This window comes from Aplidium turbinatum, chromosome 18 (genome assembly GCF_918807975.1).
Source record: "Aplidium turbinatum chromosome 18, kaAplTurb1.1, whole genome shotgun sequence".
NCBI classification, from domain to species: Eukaryota; Metazoa; Chordata; class Ascidiacea; order Aplousobranchia; family Polyclinidae; genus Aplidium; species Aplidium turbinatum.
In genome coordinates, this window is record NC_137489.1 from 8,498,480 (window position 1) to 8,515,959 (window position 17,480).

Genomic DNA, 17,480 nt, shown 5'->3' on the forward strand with positions numbered 1-17,480 from the left:
TGTTCAATTTTAATGGATTATGTTAAATGCCGTGTGGTTGCTTGGTTGTATATGTTTATAACTAACGATAAGCATATAAATCCAATCGCATATCAGCTTATCAAGAACTCAAGACCTTGTTTGCATAATTTTTATCACAAATCTAACTGAAAGCTGTTGAATGCTTGATTGTGGGGATTTTTATCCTCGGATTGAAAAAGCTGTTTTGAGAGTATAATCCTGGCAGTTTCGCATACTTTGAACCCCAGCGCCGCTTGATGCCGCGGTTTCATTGTACATAAAGTCTTCCGCGTTTAACCAAGTGGGCTATCGGGGCAGACGGAATTAGCCTTTTTTAGGCTTTGTCTTCTTTCGTTGTAGGCCTAAGTGGTCTTGCTACCAAATATCTGCAACAAGCTATTTTGGTCCATTGCAGGTATGGTTTTTGGTGACATGAAAATTCCTTCCGAAAAAATTGCTACAGTTTTTTGTTTCAGTTGAAGATTATTTTCTTTTTTCTTACAACAAACAGAATTGCGGTTAGCTTACGTCATAAAAACAATTCCTCGAGTTTTTAGCAGTTAAATGTCTGATGGCTATAGGCTAATATTATAACTTAACAGTTTATGTCATCTGTTGAAGGCAGTAAACCATGGAAAAAAAGTTTTTAAAACAATTTGGCCAGGCTGTTAGCAAGTGTATCAGTGTGACGGAAACTCTCCAAAATCAAGTTTCTCTTTATAAGTTATTTAACTGTCATATAAGTTAGTGTTATAATCCCCTGTCTCACCTGGGGTAAGCGATTTCAGATTAGATAAAATGACTTTTAGGAAATTTCAGCTTTAGCCTATTATTTCAAGATTTGAGAAAATCTGCAAAAGTCTGCAAAAAGTTTTAAAACTTTTGAGACAGTTTTGAAAGTTTTAAACTTAGAACATCTATTGTGCTCTACTGCTGGTTAAAATGCATGAATTTATTTTTTTGACAAAAACACTTCAACACAAACACAGCCTAGTTTCACTGCTGAAATCAACCGACAACTTTGCATAAAGTCGCAAAAAATAGGAATTTTTTAGTACGTAACATGACCAATGACCATGTATAAAGAAAGATGAGATGTAAAAAAAAATCAACATGAACAAGATTAAGTTTTTACTACAAACCTCTTATCGCAAAAGAACACCAGCACATTGGGCTTGCTTTCGAAGTAGAAAACAATAGAAGACACGGTAAGCTTGAAAGAAACAGCTTTTCCGTGACAGAATAATATAGCCTACGTTTGCTAAGCATTTTTTATGAGTCCGTTTTGTGAATTTTTAGTCCACTCATTTTTTAAATTTCAACGAGGTAATCAAAATCATTTAAAGTTTACGAACAACTGCTGCATAATACTAAATAAAACGCAAAATAAAATTTTAGTCAGTGCAGGAGTCAATGTCTGACTTACTGAAACCACAAAGCTTCTGTAAACTAAACTTTAGTTAGGCTAATTGTCTTCTGTTTTTACATTTTCTTCGGTATTATTGTTGCTTAGTTTTGAATCTTCAGAAGCTTCTTTCAAGTCAGTTTGACCTTCATTTGAAAGTGTATTGGTACTTTTTTGCTCAGCAGAACTATCATTTACGTCTGGTAGATTTTTATTGTCGTTTGCTTCGGCTTCATTCTTTTCGTCACTTTGTGAACCATCCATTCTTTCAGTTTTAACTTCTTCCGTCAAAGGTTCTTTTAAATCTTCCAGGGAGCTTTTATCATTTTGGGGTGTTTTGATGCTATCTTTGTCATCAGTTGACTCATCCGGAACATCTTCTGGAACAGGGATCTTTTCGAAATCCTGGATGGCGCTTTTCTCCTCAACAAGGCATGGTGATGGAGGCGGGGTTTTTGTTTCCTCACCATTTTCGGTGTTTGAGCCTATTGTTGAAACGTTTTCTTCATTTTTGGGTTCGAAGGTTTGACTGGAGGTTACAATTTTGTCTTTTTCTGACACTGCGTTACTGCAAGATTGCTTTTCAATGTCTTCAGTTGTGTTGTTTACTTTTTCTTCAACAGTTTGTGCAGGTATTTCACTCTCAGAATTATTTAAAACTACTTTTGCTTCCTCTTGCATTGGAGAAATTGAAGCGTTGAATGAAATTTTTTCATCCATTTCTTTGGTAAGAGAAGAGTCAGGTTTGTCTCCAACAGTATCTTCAAGAAATGAGGGTGTAAATTTATCGTCTGGGTTACCATTCAATGTAGATGTCTCACTAGTTGCAAAAATTTCACCATCAACAATTTGGTCTCTGTTTGTTTTTCTCATTTCATCTTCTGTTGATGTTGGCTCAGTGATGGCTGCAGCAGTTTCAGTCTCAGCAACAGTTTGGTCTACTTCATCCAGTCTTTTAATTTCATCTTCTTCTTTTGTTTCTTTTTCTTCTTTATGTGAGATTTTGGGTGTTTTCACCATTGGTTCGGCGACAACCGTAGACTGACTTTCAAGTCGGTCATTTTTGTTCGAATCTTTTTCCATAGTTTCTTTTGTAGGATTGCTTTCATCTGTAACAACTGATGCTGGTGCTGGAAGTAAGTCACTGGGTGGAGGAATGGGAAAGTCCAGAACATCGGATTCGTTAGAAATCTGTTTTTCAATGGAAAGGGAATCGTTGGAAGATGCTTTTTTTATCACTTCATTGTCTGCCCGGTTTACATTTTCGCTATTGTCAATTTCTTGAAGCTCATTCTCATCATTAGGAGGATAAGGAAAATCTTCTTCTGATTTTGGAGAAAGATCATCTGTTACCGGAGGAGGAGAGGGAAGATGAAGATGAGAAATTGCGGTTTCATTTCCACGTGGAGGAGTTACTACCGGAGGTGGAGAGGGAAGATCCTTAAACTGGGTAGAGGACACAGTTTCTGGAAATTGCGTCGGTATTGATTCAATAGCATCCTTATTGGTTTCTGGATCATTTACATCCATTTTTTCATAGTCTTCAGTTTTTTCAAGAGTTTTCTCCACATAACCTAAACAGCAAAACCAGTTTTGAAGCGAAGATGTTAAATCAAATTACAAGAAAAAAATACAAAAATAATCCGAAAAATTGCTCAGCAAGCACTTTCAGACACATCTACCGCATAAATGTAAGCTAAACAAATACCGGTACACTGTAAAAGAAACCACCATGTCCACATAAACCTATTATATCAGTGCTTTTCAAACTGAGGTTTGAAGTAGTTGGGAGTCTTGTGAGCTTTATTTTAGATTTAAAATCATTTGAAGTCTGTCATAGGAATTTCTGTGGCTGCGTGCACATTGATATGCGTTACGATCGCGTAACAATAGCGCCGTCTGTCGTCAACCAAATAGAGTAGAACAGTCACGGTTCTTGTATGGTGAGCCTAAAGTTTTTGTCTGCACTGAATAGTATCTCAGTGTGGTCTAGACTTTAGATCTAGACTGTAGTGTAGACAAATGCTAAAACCTGAGTGGTAAAAGGATAAACCCTGGGGTGCAGGGGCTCCAACAATAATAGCGATAAGTTCTATAAAGGGTTTTAAAGGCAAGCAATTACCTGAAGAACAACACGGTATAAGCTTGGTCTGTGGATTTATTAGATACACAACTTACCAGTGCCACTTTCAACTTTTTTGCTTTCAACTACACCTTCATCTTTTTCTTTTTCACAAGGTTCTATGGTGGAATCTGAAATGTATGCACAAACATTTAAATAACTGCAGTACTTGTTTATACGTCAGTGATTCCCAAATTATGGGTCGTGACCCAAACATGGGTCCCAATAGATAGAAAAATGGATCGTGCAGGGATGATACAAATATGCTAAAATGGGACTGTTGCAAATTAATTTTTTATTGCACTTAGTTTTTTTCTTTTATCAAGTTGTTTTAATCCCAATATCGACCGAATTATTATATCATACGTATTTATTTGGCTCCTCTTATCAAAATTAATTATTGCTCCAATAAGCAGTTTTGCCGGCATTCAAGTCACTTCCTTCAATAAATCACAGCAAACGAAAATTACAGCCTACTGTAATTTCACAATTCAAGATTTCTGAACTATTTTTTTGAATTTGGAGTTCATTTTTATCTGCGATCCTGGTGCTGTAAAACCCCATTGTGGGTTGTGAATTGTGATATGAAATGTTTTCGAACGAATTCTTGAAGAACAAGTCAAACAGACATCTGAAGGCAAAGCACCAAATAACGAGCGTATTTTTTAAGGTCGTCGGACCACTCGCCATGCGACAACTCAGCAAGTGATTCAACTCAGCAAGTACATTTCAGAGACTGCCAAGTCAGCTAATAAGATTTCCGTGCTCACGTCGGACATGCTTGGCCATCGCTTGTCAAACGCATTTTGCTGACTTGTGACATTCCAAGTTTTGACTTGCTCAGTTGTTACTTTCAGTTTCATCATTCACCAATTTCAGTCGCTTGCTGAAATGTTGCTAGCTCAGTTGTCACTTGCTCAGTAGTCGTTTGCCCAGATTGCAACTGCTGACTTGTAGGAGACTCATTTTTAAAGCACCAAAAAGCGGCACCAAATAAAAGCCAGTTTGACTCAGCAATGAATTCAGCGCTTTCACTTAGCCGCTCAGCAAATCGAGCTGTAGTAGACCATCCTACAACCAGTTACCGGTAGTCTATAAGTAATGAAATAAACGATAATGTCTCTTAAACTCTTTTCTGGTTCTTCGATGTCATTGACAATGAAAAATTTTTCAAGGATTCTTCATTCATGATACAACCACAGTTGCAAACAAACGATTAAACATAGCCTAGGCTCAGGGCTGACCTAAACACAGCCTAAACAAAATCAGTCAAATTGTGTGAGTTTTGTCTAGCCTACTGTATAAAAGTCATTAAAAAATAGTAGAGTAGTCTGCTGAAATTGTCTGCAGGCTACATGTTGTCTGTGTCTTGGGTCGCGAGATGTTTACGAAACTCAGATTTGAGTCGCCCTCAAAAATGTTTGGAATTTTTTTAAATTTTGAAAAACTGGAATTTTTTCTGTTTACATAAGCACATGTAGGCTACCACAAATCACAATGACCATACACTACTCACGTTGATATTTTGAGTACATTAAGTGGCATTAAAAAGACAACACTTAACAAGCGCGCACTACCTTCAATAGCTTCTAAAACAGCTGGATCTTTAGACTCTTGTTCAACCGCAGCTTCAGCTAGAGAAAAATATGTTTTGTTTTTAGTTTGTTTCATAAAACTTGATGTAGGTTATCCATAGGTTAACATCTGCAAAATAGCCTGTTTTCTGTGTTATTGGCTTCTTGAAACGAAGTTGTATTTCTATGTTTGGTATCTTGGTCTACGTGTCTTGGATGATGAAACCAAAGACTAACTGCTCTCTAGTAGCGTTCCAGTGTAGTCCTGAAACATTGTGAATCTGGAGTGGTAAAAAGATAGAGTCTCCGCCTCAGCAGCTCAAATGACAAGGAATTAAAAACTTAGTAAAAAATTACTTTGCTTAAAAGTATACATAACTATAAAGCGCTTCAATGTAATACCTTTTTCGTCTTTTTTGGTATCACCCTTCTCTTTTTCCATGCTTTCTTTCCTGGGATGAGAAAGTCTGTTTTGGCGCTCTGCTCTTTTCTCTTTTAATTCATCAATCTTCTGAGCAATCTCTCCTTCTGCTTCTCCGGAACTGGGTCGGTTTTCAGACTGTGTCGATTCTTCGCGTTTCATCACAGCCTCTCTTTTCTTCTCTAACGTGGACATCCAAGGGACTTCTTTTCCTGCATCTTTCTTCTCCAATTTTTCTTTGGTTCCTGTAGGCCTCAGTTTCACCTGTTGGGCGGCTGTACTTTCTTCAGAAACCTCAGGCTTCTTCAGTTTCTGACGGTCTACTTTTTTCAACTGAAATGCGGGCAATGCGTTCGCTGGAGCTTGGTCATCTTTCTTCTGCGATTCTGAGGGAAGTTTAGAAGTGGATTTAAGCTTAGTAAGATCCAGGTCACCAGCTTTCAGTATTGGAACTCCAAACCTTTCTACCTGCAATTAACAGAGCATTAAATGCACAATAAATTTTTCATATCAAGCAATAATCAGTGGGCTACTACAATAGAAAATATGAAATATTTACAAACGTTTTTTTGAACTAGCCTAATAAAATTTACATTGGCTGGATTGTGTGAATAAATAAGTAGACGATTGGTTAAAAAAAATTGTTGAATCGGACAAAATAGTATTTTGAAGCATATGACCCTGTTTGAGAAGATGAAAAAGCTTTCTGAATTAAATTCTTCAAATCATTTTTTTTCGGATTTCAACCAATCATTACGAATCACGTATTTATAATTTGTAGGTTGCTACAGCAGATGGGGATGTTTGACTGGTAAACACTTTCACATAGGACGATTTTCCCTATGAACTAGCTGACTGCAATCATTGTGACCCTTTTAGCACTCCGCCAGAGAGTTGATTTTTGCTCTCTAAACTGTTTTTGATAATTACTGAAGAAAAAAGAGTAATGGCAGAGGTGGAAATCGAACCCACGTTATCGAAATGACTACTTCGCTAACCCTAACCTCAAACCGCTAGGCCACGCTGCCGACGGCGAAACGTTCACTTAATGAAGTCCTGCAATCACAGGATTTAAATCTTGCCTTCCGATTGGTTAATAAACCTCATCTGCTGCAGCGACATGCCTATTATAAATACGCTTCCAGATACAGATAGATGTGTAGATAAGACATCATGTGACATTTCATAAACCAAAATAACATCACTTTCCTTCGCAACAAACTAGTGTGTAAATACTATAGTCCCGCTTATTAAACCCACTTCGCGACTGGACGATTTTGGGCTTATTAAGCAGGTGGGCCAAATAAGGGGGACAATTCTCTGCCATTCTTATATATTTAGAAATTCCGGACCAGACCAAATTGGGCTCAATCTGTAAGCGGAAACTATTGTACAGCAATGTGAAAAGTGAAATACGAGAATACAGCTTCAGACTTTCTACTGACACCCAACCCAAAAAAGTTGTCTTTTGAGCATCGTCTTAACGTTTGGCAGCATTAAAACAATGTAGAAACGGCAACTTTTGCTGGCTGGGACATACTGTATTTATCGTGTTCAATTCGTGTATCGTGTTTCATGTTCAAATACCTTTTCTTTCGGCGAGGATGGTAATGCAGTGTCATTAAGATATTCTGTTTGAGGATCGCTTGCTCCTTCAACAAGAACATTGTCGTCCTAAAGACAAAACTTATACATATCAAGGCTTTGTCAGTCCGAGGATAAAGATTCAAAACCAACCATATACATCATTCGTAACATTGGGCCTAATAAATGTTAGGCGATGTCACAAAATATGATACAATGAGCTCTCTGCCTTATGCTGATAGGTAGCATGAACGCCACAATGTATCTCCCATTATAGTTTAACTTCCACAAATTTCGTGAGTTTCCTTAAGAAAACTACATTTGCTAACCATCTTAAATATTGCTATGGCTTAACAGATAGCTAAAAGTTCAGTTTCAAGATACCTAGCAGATATTTCGTATTCCTAATTGCCACATTTGGATATGAAATTTGGATATGCAAAAAACTTGACATTAAAAAGTTAAATAGTTTTGAAACGTGGTGTCACAGGAGATTATATTACGCATCAGCTGGATGGAAAGAAAAACAAATTAATTTGTCACTCAACTCAACAAATAAACGATAACTGGTGTCTGATTAACAACATAAACCTCAGAAAATTAAGACATTTTGGACACATAGCAAGAAGCCATGCGTTGGAAAATTTAATATTAACTAGGCTGGTACAAGGCAAACGAATAAAAGGACGACAAAAAATGAAATATATTGACAATATCAAGGAAATTACGGGAATAAAAAGCATGCCAGAAGTACTACTAAAAACAAAAGACAGGACAAAATGGAGGCAGTTCATAAGGGAGATCACAGCTGATCAAGCATGATCAATCTGGTGAAGAAGAAGAAAGTAAATACCTGCAGAAGATTTTCTCGTGATTTGTCCATTTCTGTTTCAGGTACATGTTCCGGCTTGGGACGTTGGAAGAAAATGGCGCATTTTCGAAACTCTGATCCATCAGTTTTCATTCGAACGTGTGACGTCACCAACACTGTACATAATTCCCATCCAAACTCCCCGTAAGTTGAGGCTTCATTTTCAAGACTTGCTTGAATATTCTGTCATCAAAGATACGTCAAATCTTTGTTTTCCTGTTAAACCTGTTGCCATATTTCTACACAATTGTAAGCCAACACAAATGATTCGAAAACATAGACAGTATGTGAACGTCAATCTATTTAAAAATGATAGGGGAGAAACAGCTGAGAAGGATGATCTTCCTGGCGTCAGCACTACCTGACTACTCACCATAAAACAGCGAGCATTATGTTTCGCTTACCATACCGGTGTAGCCTCCACACCAGCCATCAAGACTTTTCCCAAAAACATGTGTTTCTCCGCAGTCAAGTGTAGCAAGAATTGACAGCAATAAACACATGTTTCGCCCATGAGGCTGGGCTCATCAGTATCGCACCACTATTTTATGCCACATAGCTTGTTGAGAACTATGTGCCTTGAATTAGTGGTGCGATTCTGATGAGCCCAGCCTCATGGGCGAAATACGTGTCCATCGCTGTGAACTCTTGCTACACTCGACTGCCGAGAAACAAATAAAGAAAAGGTTACAACAAAGATTTTTAAGGGGTTCGTGTTTAAAGAGGAATTGTGCTATGGCTCAAAACCCAATTTTTTTCCGTACTTCATCAATAGGTGCCCACACTTCCCGAATCAATCCATCATAAGCTTCTGGGTAAGAGGTAGTGTCTTCTTGCACTTCAGCTTCCTCCTGTTTGTCTGTCACATCAGTCTTTTTCTTGTTGATGGGCTTTTCATAAAAGCACAATGTGCAAACCTCAAATTCTCGTGGCTTTGCCTTTTTTGATTTTGAGGTCGGACTGGCTTCTAAACATCAAATGAGGTAAAGTGCTGACAAATAAAACAAAAATATTGCATGTGATCGATTGGTTCAAATGGTGATATGACCTGAGACAGAGGTTTTTAACTTAGTTCCATGGGCTCCATAGGAGTCCGCAGAAAATTTTAAGGGACCAGCAAATGCATTGCATTAAATCGTAAGCATTCAATCCTTACATTTAAAAGTAAGTTTGAAGAAGTTTACTCAGGGTCATTTATGTTTTTGAAACTTTAAGAATTCTCTTGTTTGATCATAATTTAAAAGGTGTCCTTGACTAAATAGCTTGTGAACCTCTTCCCCAAGGCATTTTGTGAAAACGTATTAAAATGTTTATAATCAAAAGAAAACAGTGAAGGTTACCAGGCTGACTGGGTGATTGTTCTCCGACATAGATGACTTCAGTGAGTCTTGAATCGTCTTTAAACATCCCCAGCCAATCCTCTGACCAGGTGATGTTTGTGTCTCGTAACGATTTTGGAGTTGGCTGCTTTTTTTTCTTCAAGTTGAGAGCTTGTTCTGCAACCATTAGGTTGTTGAAATCATGATCTATAACACTGAGATAAAAAAAAAAACTGCGTGCATTTCCCTAACGTTTTGTAAAATATGTTAGGAACCTAGTTTCGTTTTGAACATATCCAGAAACAGAAGTACATTTTATTTTCTTAAAATAAATTTTAATAAACATGATCACTATTACAATAAAATTGGAAGCTAAAATTGCATTTAATTGTGCTTCAATAAACATAAGCTTTTGGTAAAAACAGATGCAAATATTTGCAGAAGTTTTCCAGCTACTTTCAGTTGCATTTACTGTTATTTTCCGTTTTTCGTAAGGAGCATATACACACCACTATGAAACAGAAATCAATAAATTAATTTCAAGAATTTAACAATTTTCATTATGAGATAGTTTGAAATTTTCCTTGAGCTCATTCAGTCATAATAATTTGTTTGTTTAACGGTTGTTGGGAAAACAAATTGATTAGTGAATGGGGAATATAATTTAACAGCCGTTATTTTGGGAATTCAAAGCTATATTAAATTGCTAATTCCTCATTTTGGATAGGCTACATACAATTTGGCTGTTAATCGAAAATATTTAAAGTACAAGGATGAAATAACACATTTTTATTGACAACCTGATGGTGTAAAATTTGGATGTGATATCGACATTTAAATTAGATCTCTATCAAATTGTAGGCTAAAACTATACTGGCATCGCCGTTGCAACAGTTGGCTGTCTTTGAACACTGTTTGTTTTAACAGCAAGCTGCATGATCGTTTCTTTTTATAGGGTGCTTTGCATTTGTAGACAAGACGAACTGCAATTAAACCTTGTGAAATAGAAAGAGAAGTTTGCTTTATTTGCGTTTAACGAAAGGTGATATTGAAGTAACGTAGTCTACTATTTTAATAAAAATCCAACCTGTACATTTTGTCTGATGGCAAGTGACTGTGTATTGAAAGGAAGGAGAAATATATTCTCCGTATTTGTACAAAAACACCATTTGCAAAGTCAGTTGACTTGGCTGCTTTTCTTCTGCATTTTCTTCATCATCCTTTTCTTTCTCAGACCCATTAGCAGTACCATTATTTGATTCTTTTTCAGATTTTACACGCATGACCGACAATAACCTTCCGTCTTTCGAAGCTTCGGATGAGATCTACAAAAATCGCTAAAATAAACTTTTTGAATATTTGTTTGAGACTATTAATACAGTAGTTCCGCTTATTAACCCAACGGTTAACAGGCCCACCCGCTTATTCGCCCAATTTGGTCCGGTCCGAAGTTAAAGAATGTATAGGAGTAGCAGAGAATCGTCCCAGCTTAATAAGCCCAAAACCTTTCGATCCCGAGGTAGGCTTAATATGCAGGGACTATCGTACCATTTAAGTTAGAAGTGTATTTCACTGAAGTTACGTAATGAACAAAGCAAAATTACTTCTTGAGGCACATCCGAGAAGTATTTGCTGGGGAATAGGCTCTTAAGTTAACGCCATAAAATATTCATGCTATTGATCAATCTCTGCTCGAAAGCAACCAAAAGAAGCAGAACAAAATTACGCTAAGAAATCTTCTTTGCCGAATTGTTTTCACGTTTTGTGTAGTGTAGTCTACAAGTGTACTTTTTTGTTAAACATACGTGGTATCAACTCGTGCAATACATTAACCCAAGCCTTAACCGCATTCACATGTTAAGTGAGAAAACTTGCAGTCGTTGTTACAAGTTTTACGCAAAAATTCAACATTTCAATTCACACGGCTAAAGTACCAACTATGAATGCTTGCAAGCAACTAAGGCAAGATTGGGTCATTTTCAAAAAGCAATTTCACAAGAAAAAAACTGTTGATCATTCATTGTTCAAGAATCAAAACAATAAGACATTTAATGTTTAAATGTCGAAGAGATTAGATTTTCTCACCATGTCTTGGAGCTTTTCCATGTACTTTCCTGTTGCAATAGATGATGTTTCCCCTGAAAACTCTTTTACACTAAAACCCCACTTGTGTTGTATGTCCAGCCTACAAAAATGACGGCAAAAAGTTAAAGAACTCATTTGCGTCGGACAGTGAAAAAAACAAAATGATTGGATAGAACATATAATAAAACCCGGATCTTTATTCAGCTGATTTTTCTGCTCCGTTTCAACGTTATTATCTTGAAACGCGCATTCAAAGTTTCGACGCTACATTTCCTTTACATTACATGCCCTAGTGTTGGTAAGTATAAAACCTACCGTCCACAAATGTGACTGGTTGACGACAGGAAGTTAAAACATATAAAAAAAAAGTTTCTCTTGCGAACTCTTAAAGCCACGGTATTTGTAGTTATGACAAAAAAAAAAGGGAAAATAGACCAAATTAATTTTCAATTCATTAAAATTCAAAAAAAAAAGAAAAGGAAAATAGACCGAATTAATTTTCAATTCATATCATTTTTCTTGGCATTAAAGTGCAATTACGCGTTGGCAAAACTTACATGACATTCAAGAATGTTTTTGTCGCTTCCATCCGTTTCAAAGAGAACTCCTTTTTAAGTCTCGATCTGAAAACATGAACAATAACTGTCCCCATAACAAATGCAACACCATTCCAAAATATAGTAAAAAAGCATATGTGACTTTTCTAGTGGTTTCGATAGAGTTTTCACAGATTAGAATGGGCATCAAATTACAGTATGTACTAAACTTGATTTGCAAAGGCACTGAAACATTCTATACTGGGCCTTTGAGAGAACAAGCTGAGGCCTGGTGTCGTCTAAATATCCGGAAATAATGGGATCTGTCACACTTACACAAACAAGTTATCTTGTCTGTAGAAGATTAAAAATGTGGTCTTTCTATTCCATGCAGGCCGCATAAAAGTTCTGAACCTCTAAAAATATCTTTAATTCAGGTGAAAAGTAGCCTACGCCCTAAAATCCTTTTGTTAATTCTACTGGTGGAAATTGGGCATTCTAAAAGTCATCCCGATGGCACAGTGTCGCAGTTGATTAGCGCGTGACCTTGTGAACAAAAAAGCTTCAAAATCAAAAGGCACTGGTTCGACTCTCAGGGTGTGCGCTTGATCAACGCATTCTAAAAACTGTTCTCTATTTAGCGGCACCTAATGGAAGGAGTAATTCCCCGATAACAACACTTCAACAATCGGAAACTTCACTCCGTTAATCTCGGTGTCAGGCCTGCGTCAGTGATTCAAAGCCTCTATCCAAATATGCGACACTGCCAGGATTAAGCTCTCAAAGAAGCTTTCCCAGTCCGAGGAGAAAGATTCAACCAATGAAGTCTCTCTGATTTTTCCGGCTAGGTTTATCATGAAGTGAAAAGGCGAATGTTGCGTTATTAAAACATGAAAGGCATCCGCTTTGATAAGCTATACAAAGTTGAGAAAATAGTTTATGCAAAACAATGGGGCAATGCCCATTGTTTTGGCTGCAGTGGACTCCAAGCGCTTTGCTGAATTTGAAATAATCGAAAGCCATTTAACAAACAATAAAACCTACTGTAGCGATTGATTCATTGCTCCCTAAGGTAACGATCGATTGTCATTAAATTTAATTGGTAAAGCGACACAGCCACACACAATGCAGTCGCTGCTGCTATCGCTATTTTTTATTAAATACAGTATCTGAACACTGATGAAACAGGAAGCTGCCAGCGGCTTTTTCTGTTGATTTTTCTGAATAACATGTTTGTTATGTTTTAGTTTGGGACTTCCAAAGTAATCAGTGTTGTTTTTTGTGTTGGTTTAACGTCTTTGTGTGTTATAGCAACGCTTTCATGTTTGCCAGCATCCATAAGTGCAATGCCATTGGGAGATGAGCTTCCGAAATTCCACCAACAAAGTTTTACAACAAAAGGTTTGTAATTTTGAAAACCTTTTCTCAAATTTTCATGTCTACCAATAGTCTATATGCCATAGAATCGAAAGCCAAAACAATGCTAATTGCTGTTATGATAACCAACATCAAAACATCAGAAATTATAAAGACGTCTTTGGAATAGTCTATTGGCAAAGGCTGTCAGGAAAACTAGTCTGAACTTTTAAAAGCCTTTTAAATTGTCTCCCCCACACACAACGGATCACTTACTTCACTTTCGGTCTCAACAAGAAGATTGTATGAGTAAGATCCGTCGGTTTATCCTTTGCGGAAACGTCATCATCTTCCTTTATTTCGTTGGTTTCCTGCAACAAGCATTGTAGAAGTTGCGACGTTTATATTACGTTTATTAGTGTTAAAAATGAAAATTTAGTAGCCGTACGTCAAAGTGACAACGCGAGCGGTGTAGAAAACACAGTATTGATTCCCAACCCAGCGCATGCCTAATAACGCAACTAAAAGCATTGTAAAGTCATACCAAAGTGGCCTCACTGTTAGAACAAGGTAATAATTTTATGTTTTGGTCCTGCATTGCTACCAAGGCTTTTTATCGACCGTGCATTTTTCAGTTTTGTATTATAATTTAAGATGTAACAACCTTGTTTTCCCGACCTATCCTCACTGGTTTGCACATGAAATAAAACGGTTTGCACAATTGGTAGCATTTTCAGAATGCTCAATGTGACTGATCTGCAATCAAATCTGGGTTTTATAGAACCAGGGGTTAAGGGACACACTAACCGGTCGGGCACCGAACTTGTGTCAGTTAAGATATAAAATTCTAAGTGTTCAGAATGATAGCGAGAATACGATTGTGATAAATTCAATCACCATTAAAAATATACCCTACAAGAACATGAAAAAAATCACACAAGCAAATCTCTATGCTTGTTACTGTATTTGCTATTAAAATGTTACTAGTCGAGAATGGTTAGGAAGCCACTGTATATTGACTTACGCCGATATCAACAAGCGTTACATTCTTGCCGTGTGTATTGAGATAACGGGTTGTACACTGTACAGCTTGCATTGTAAGATTACCGGTTTCCGGGAGTGTAATGTTGCACATTGCACTGTACTGGCACGGGAAGATTTAATCACGCGAGGAAACGTTCCCAAGCACGATGTCATTCTTTAGACAAGCTTCTTTGTCATGCAAAGGTTACAAAATGACCATCTACGTAATGATACCATTGAAGAAACTTTCTTGTCCAGGCCTATCTAAACAATACTAGGCAAAAAGATAGTGTTTACAAGAGCGCTTTTGTGATAAATCCCTATAAATCAACTGATTCAAGTCAATGTCATGTTTAGTGTGATATACAGGAAATCTACAGCCCATCTTTCTTAAATAATGCATCAATCTATTCAATGATGTCGACACGTTGTCTTTGTTGGTGCACAAGCTAAAAATTTACCAACCTCTTCTATGAAGGAATTTCGTACGAGTGTGGAGGGCTTGCTACCTTTTACTTTCGGAATCACAAAGGCAAGATGGTAACTTTTCCTATGGGCCTTGCTTAGGACCGTCAGGATAGAATGGTGACTGCGTGAACTGGACGAGCTATTTGATTTGGAACTTGCATTTTGTTCTGTTACATCAAAATAAAAATAATTTACAAAGCTTTTTAGGCGTAAATAACCTATTGTAACTTAAAACCGCCAAAGCTCACATTGTACTTATGATATTGTTTTTCTAGACGTTATAAAGTTTCACAAATTTCATAATGAATTCGCTTTTTGTCACATCACTATACCACCTTGATCAACAATGGCAAGAGTATCCCAGCAAAACTATAGACATCAAGTCCACACCAATTTTGTTTACACTGTTGAGATAGCTATAACGAAATAAGCTTTGGTTACGTAACCAAGCACGTAAACATGTTAAATTTCATTTCAAAGCAAAGCATTGCAGAGTTGCAGACAGATGTAGGCTACAACAAGCAGCATTTGCAGAGCCAACGGTCCCCAGTGGCAATCCAAATGCAAAAAATATTTTAGTTCCATTCCAAATTAATTATGGTTACGAAACTGGCTGTAAAGCCCTCAACAGTGGTATAGTTCACAAACTCTACCCTAAACCCCAGAATGCAAACTATGTAGGCTACTTTACCAGCAGTGTTTCCATTTTCAACTTTGACATCTATTGCAGTGTATTCTCGGGGTCTTCCGCTGTATGTTTTCAGTTTTTCGTCTGGCAGCTTGCAATGCGTGACATTATCAGTTATATAAAGGTCTACTTTCTTAGAGCTTTTCTGTCCCATTGTAAATATATCCCTAGTTGTTTCTTATGTGTTCCATGTTGTATGTCTAGAAACAGAACAATTATACCATTTGTTAGAAATTGTAATAATAGATTCACACTATTTTCACTTTATATAGCCTAAGCTGCTATGCTTTTAATGTTAGCAGCTTATTTGCAAGAAATGTTAATCCATCGCCAACTCTTGAAATGCACCAAAGGCTACCTAGCAGATGGAACTACTATCTTATTATTGCAATACTTGGCATTTTTTATATCTTTTTGTAACATCATTTTCATATCAAAAGACTCAGCAATGCAATACGCTGAATAGGCTATAGCTTCTGTGTTGACCCATACAACAACAGTCTCGACTCTCGAAGTGACAACAGTAGACTAGCTATCTTCAGTAATATTCTATAGTAAAAACCACCTAGGCTACTCAGATGCAAAGAATGGTTTGCTGCTGGTTTTCTGAAGTAGCGTAATGTGGAAGAATAATAGTCGGTTAGTTGAACGAAGTGTGTTCTATAGGTGTAGTTGGAACCGAAAAAGGGTTTTAATTTCTGAGCAATTAAAACCATAAACCAAACGTTGTCAATTAAATGGCATTACAGTGATCAACTTAATGGCAATTGATTGGGCCAAGATGTCATTTCAATAGAATATGCACTTAGTTGAATAGCTAACAGTCATAAAAAAGTGATTTGTTGGTAAATTAAAAAAATAGTTTCCACAGCAAAAACACAAACAAATACACAGATAGAGCTAGAGCTCTATAACTAATTTGATTGCAATGTGGTAGACTAAATACATTAAGGCATGTTACATCTTTTTTAAATTATTTAGTATTTCTCCACAGTAGCATATATTAACATATACACATACTGCTATATTCACACATTCGCCACTGATTTTGGTGGATGGGCAATCCTTGACCAGGTGATCGACGTCCTAAATATTGGATTCGCAGTGTGAGCATTCAGGGCTGCTGAGAGTAGGCCTACTCCATTTACAGTATGTAGTGTTTCGGTAATGCGGGCATGTTTGCTGATGATCCTTTTAGCTGTTACCCATTCTTGTCTGCTTGTTGTGTTAAATCCTGGAAGAGCCGTTGTTTGGTCAGTGGTAACGTCTCCTCCCCTTGACAAGTCTGCGTGGCAGGACAGTATTGGATTCAATCATGGTGCGAATCGAAACTGTTGTAGCTGGTAATTTTAGTAGGCCTTATGGCCATCTTTAGAAGTCTACTGTTAAAACTAGTCCCTAGTTAAAACATTAGAAATTGCTGTCCGCTGAGGGTCAAATCGTTGGAATAATAATAACGGTCGGTAAAGTTTATTTATTGTCACACTACAACTGACAAGACGTCTACATGTGTTTCTAGGCAGTCGAGTGTAGCAAAAATTGACAGCGATAAACACGTGTTTCGCCCATGAGGCTGGGCTCATCAGTATAGCCGCATTTTTTTTTTCAATTTTCTATCACACTTTAACGATATTATTAGCCGACTTGTCCTCAGTGCTTTGTGCAAGAAACAAGACGATCGGTACCGCTTTCAGAGCTTTTGGTATGACATCCGTTGAAATCCAATTAACGACTATCGGAGTCAGAGTCAAAACTCCCAGACAGCAAATCAACCGGGTTTTTTTTACATTGCTTCAACATCTGCAGATCGTGAATCAATGTAAAAACCGGTTTGTTTGCTGTCTGGGCTGTAACTACTCCGCCATTGAGCTGATGATTTCGACACATGCAACCTGTCAATCATCGAATTAAAAATCATGCAACAGTAGCCTATTTCATAACTCTATTCAAAGACAACTACTAGAAGGAAAAATTAATGGAAAGCGAAATAGGAACAGGCCACTAAGAGTTTGGACCAATGATATTAAA

The 17,480-nt window shown here is 37.2% G+C and overlaps 1 protein-coding gene across 1 annotated transcript; it reads right to left on the bottom strand.

Annotated features, from left to right (window-relative positions):
* Window positions 1-616: 616 nt before the first annotated feature.
* On the bottom strand, window positions 617-15,644 carry LOC145787686 (uncharacterized). The gene is made up of 14 exons (XM_082599484.1): window positions 15,456-15,644; window positions 14,762-14,931; window positions 13,550-13,644; window positions 11,939-12,004; window positions 11,382-11,481; window positions 10,384-10,621; window positions 9,318-9,473; window positions 8,742-8,944; window positions 7,960-8,160; window positions 7,110-7,196; window positions 5,504-5,990; window positions 5,105-5,161; window positions 3,584-3,658; window positions 617-2,979 (listed from the first exon to the last, which is right to left on the bottom strand). The coding sequence occupies exons 1-14, from the start codon at window positions 15,604-15,606 to the stop codon at window positions 1,466-1,468; spliced, it is 3,600 nt and encodes a 1,199-aa protein (XP_082455610.1). The 5' UTR covers window positions 15,607-15,644; the 3' UTR covers window positions 617-1,465.
* Window positions 15,645-17,480: the final 1,836 nt, after the last annotated feature.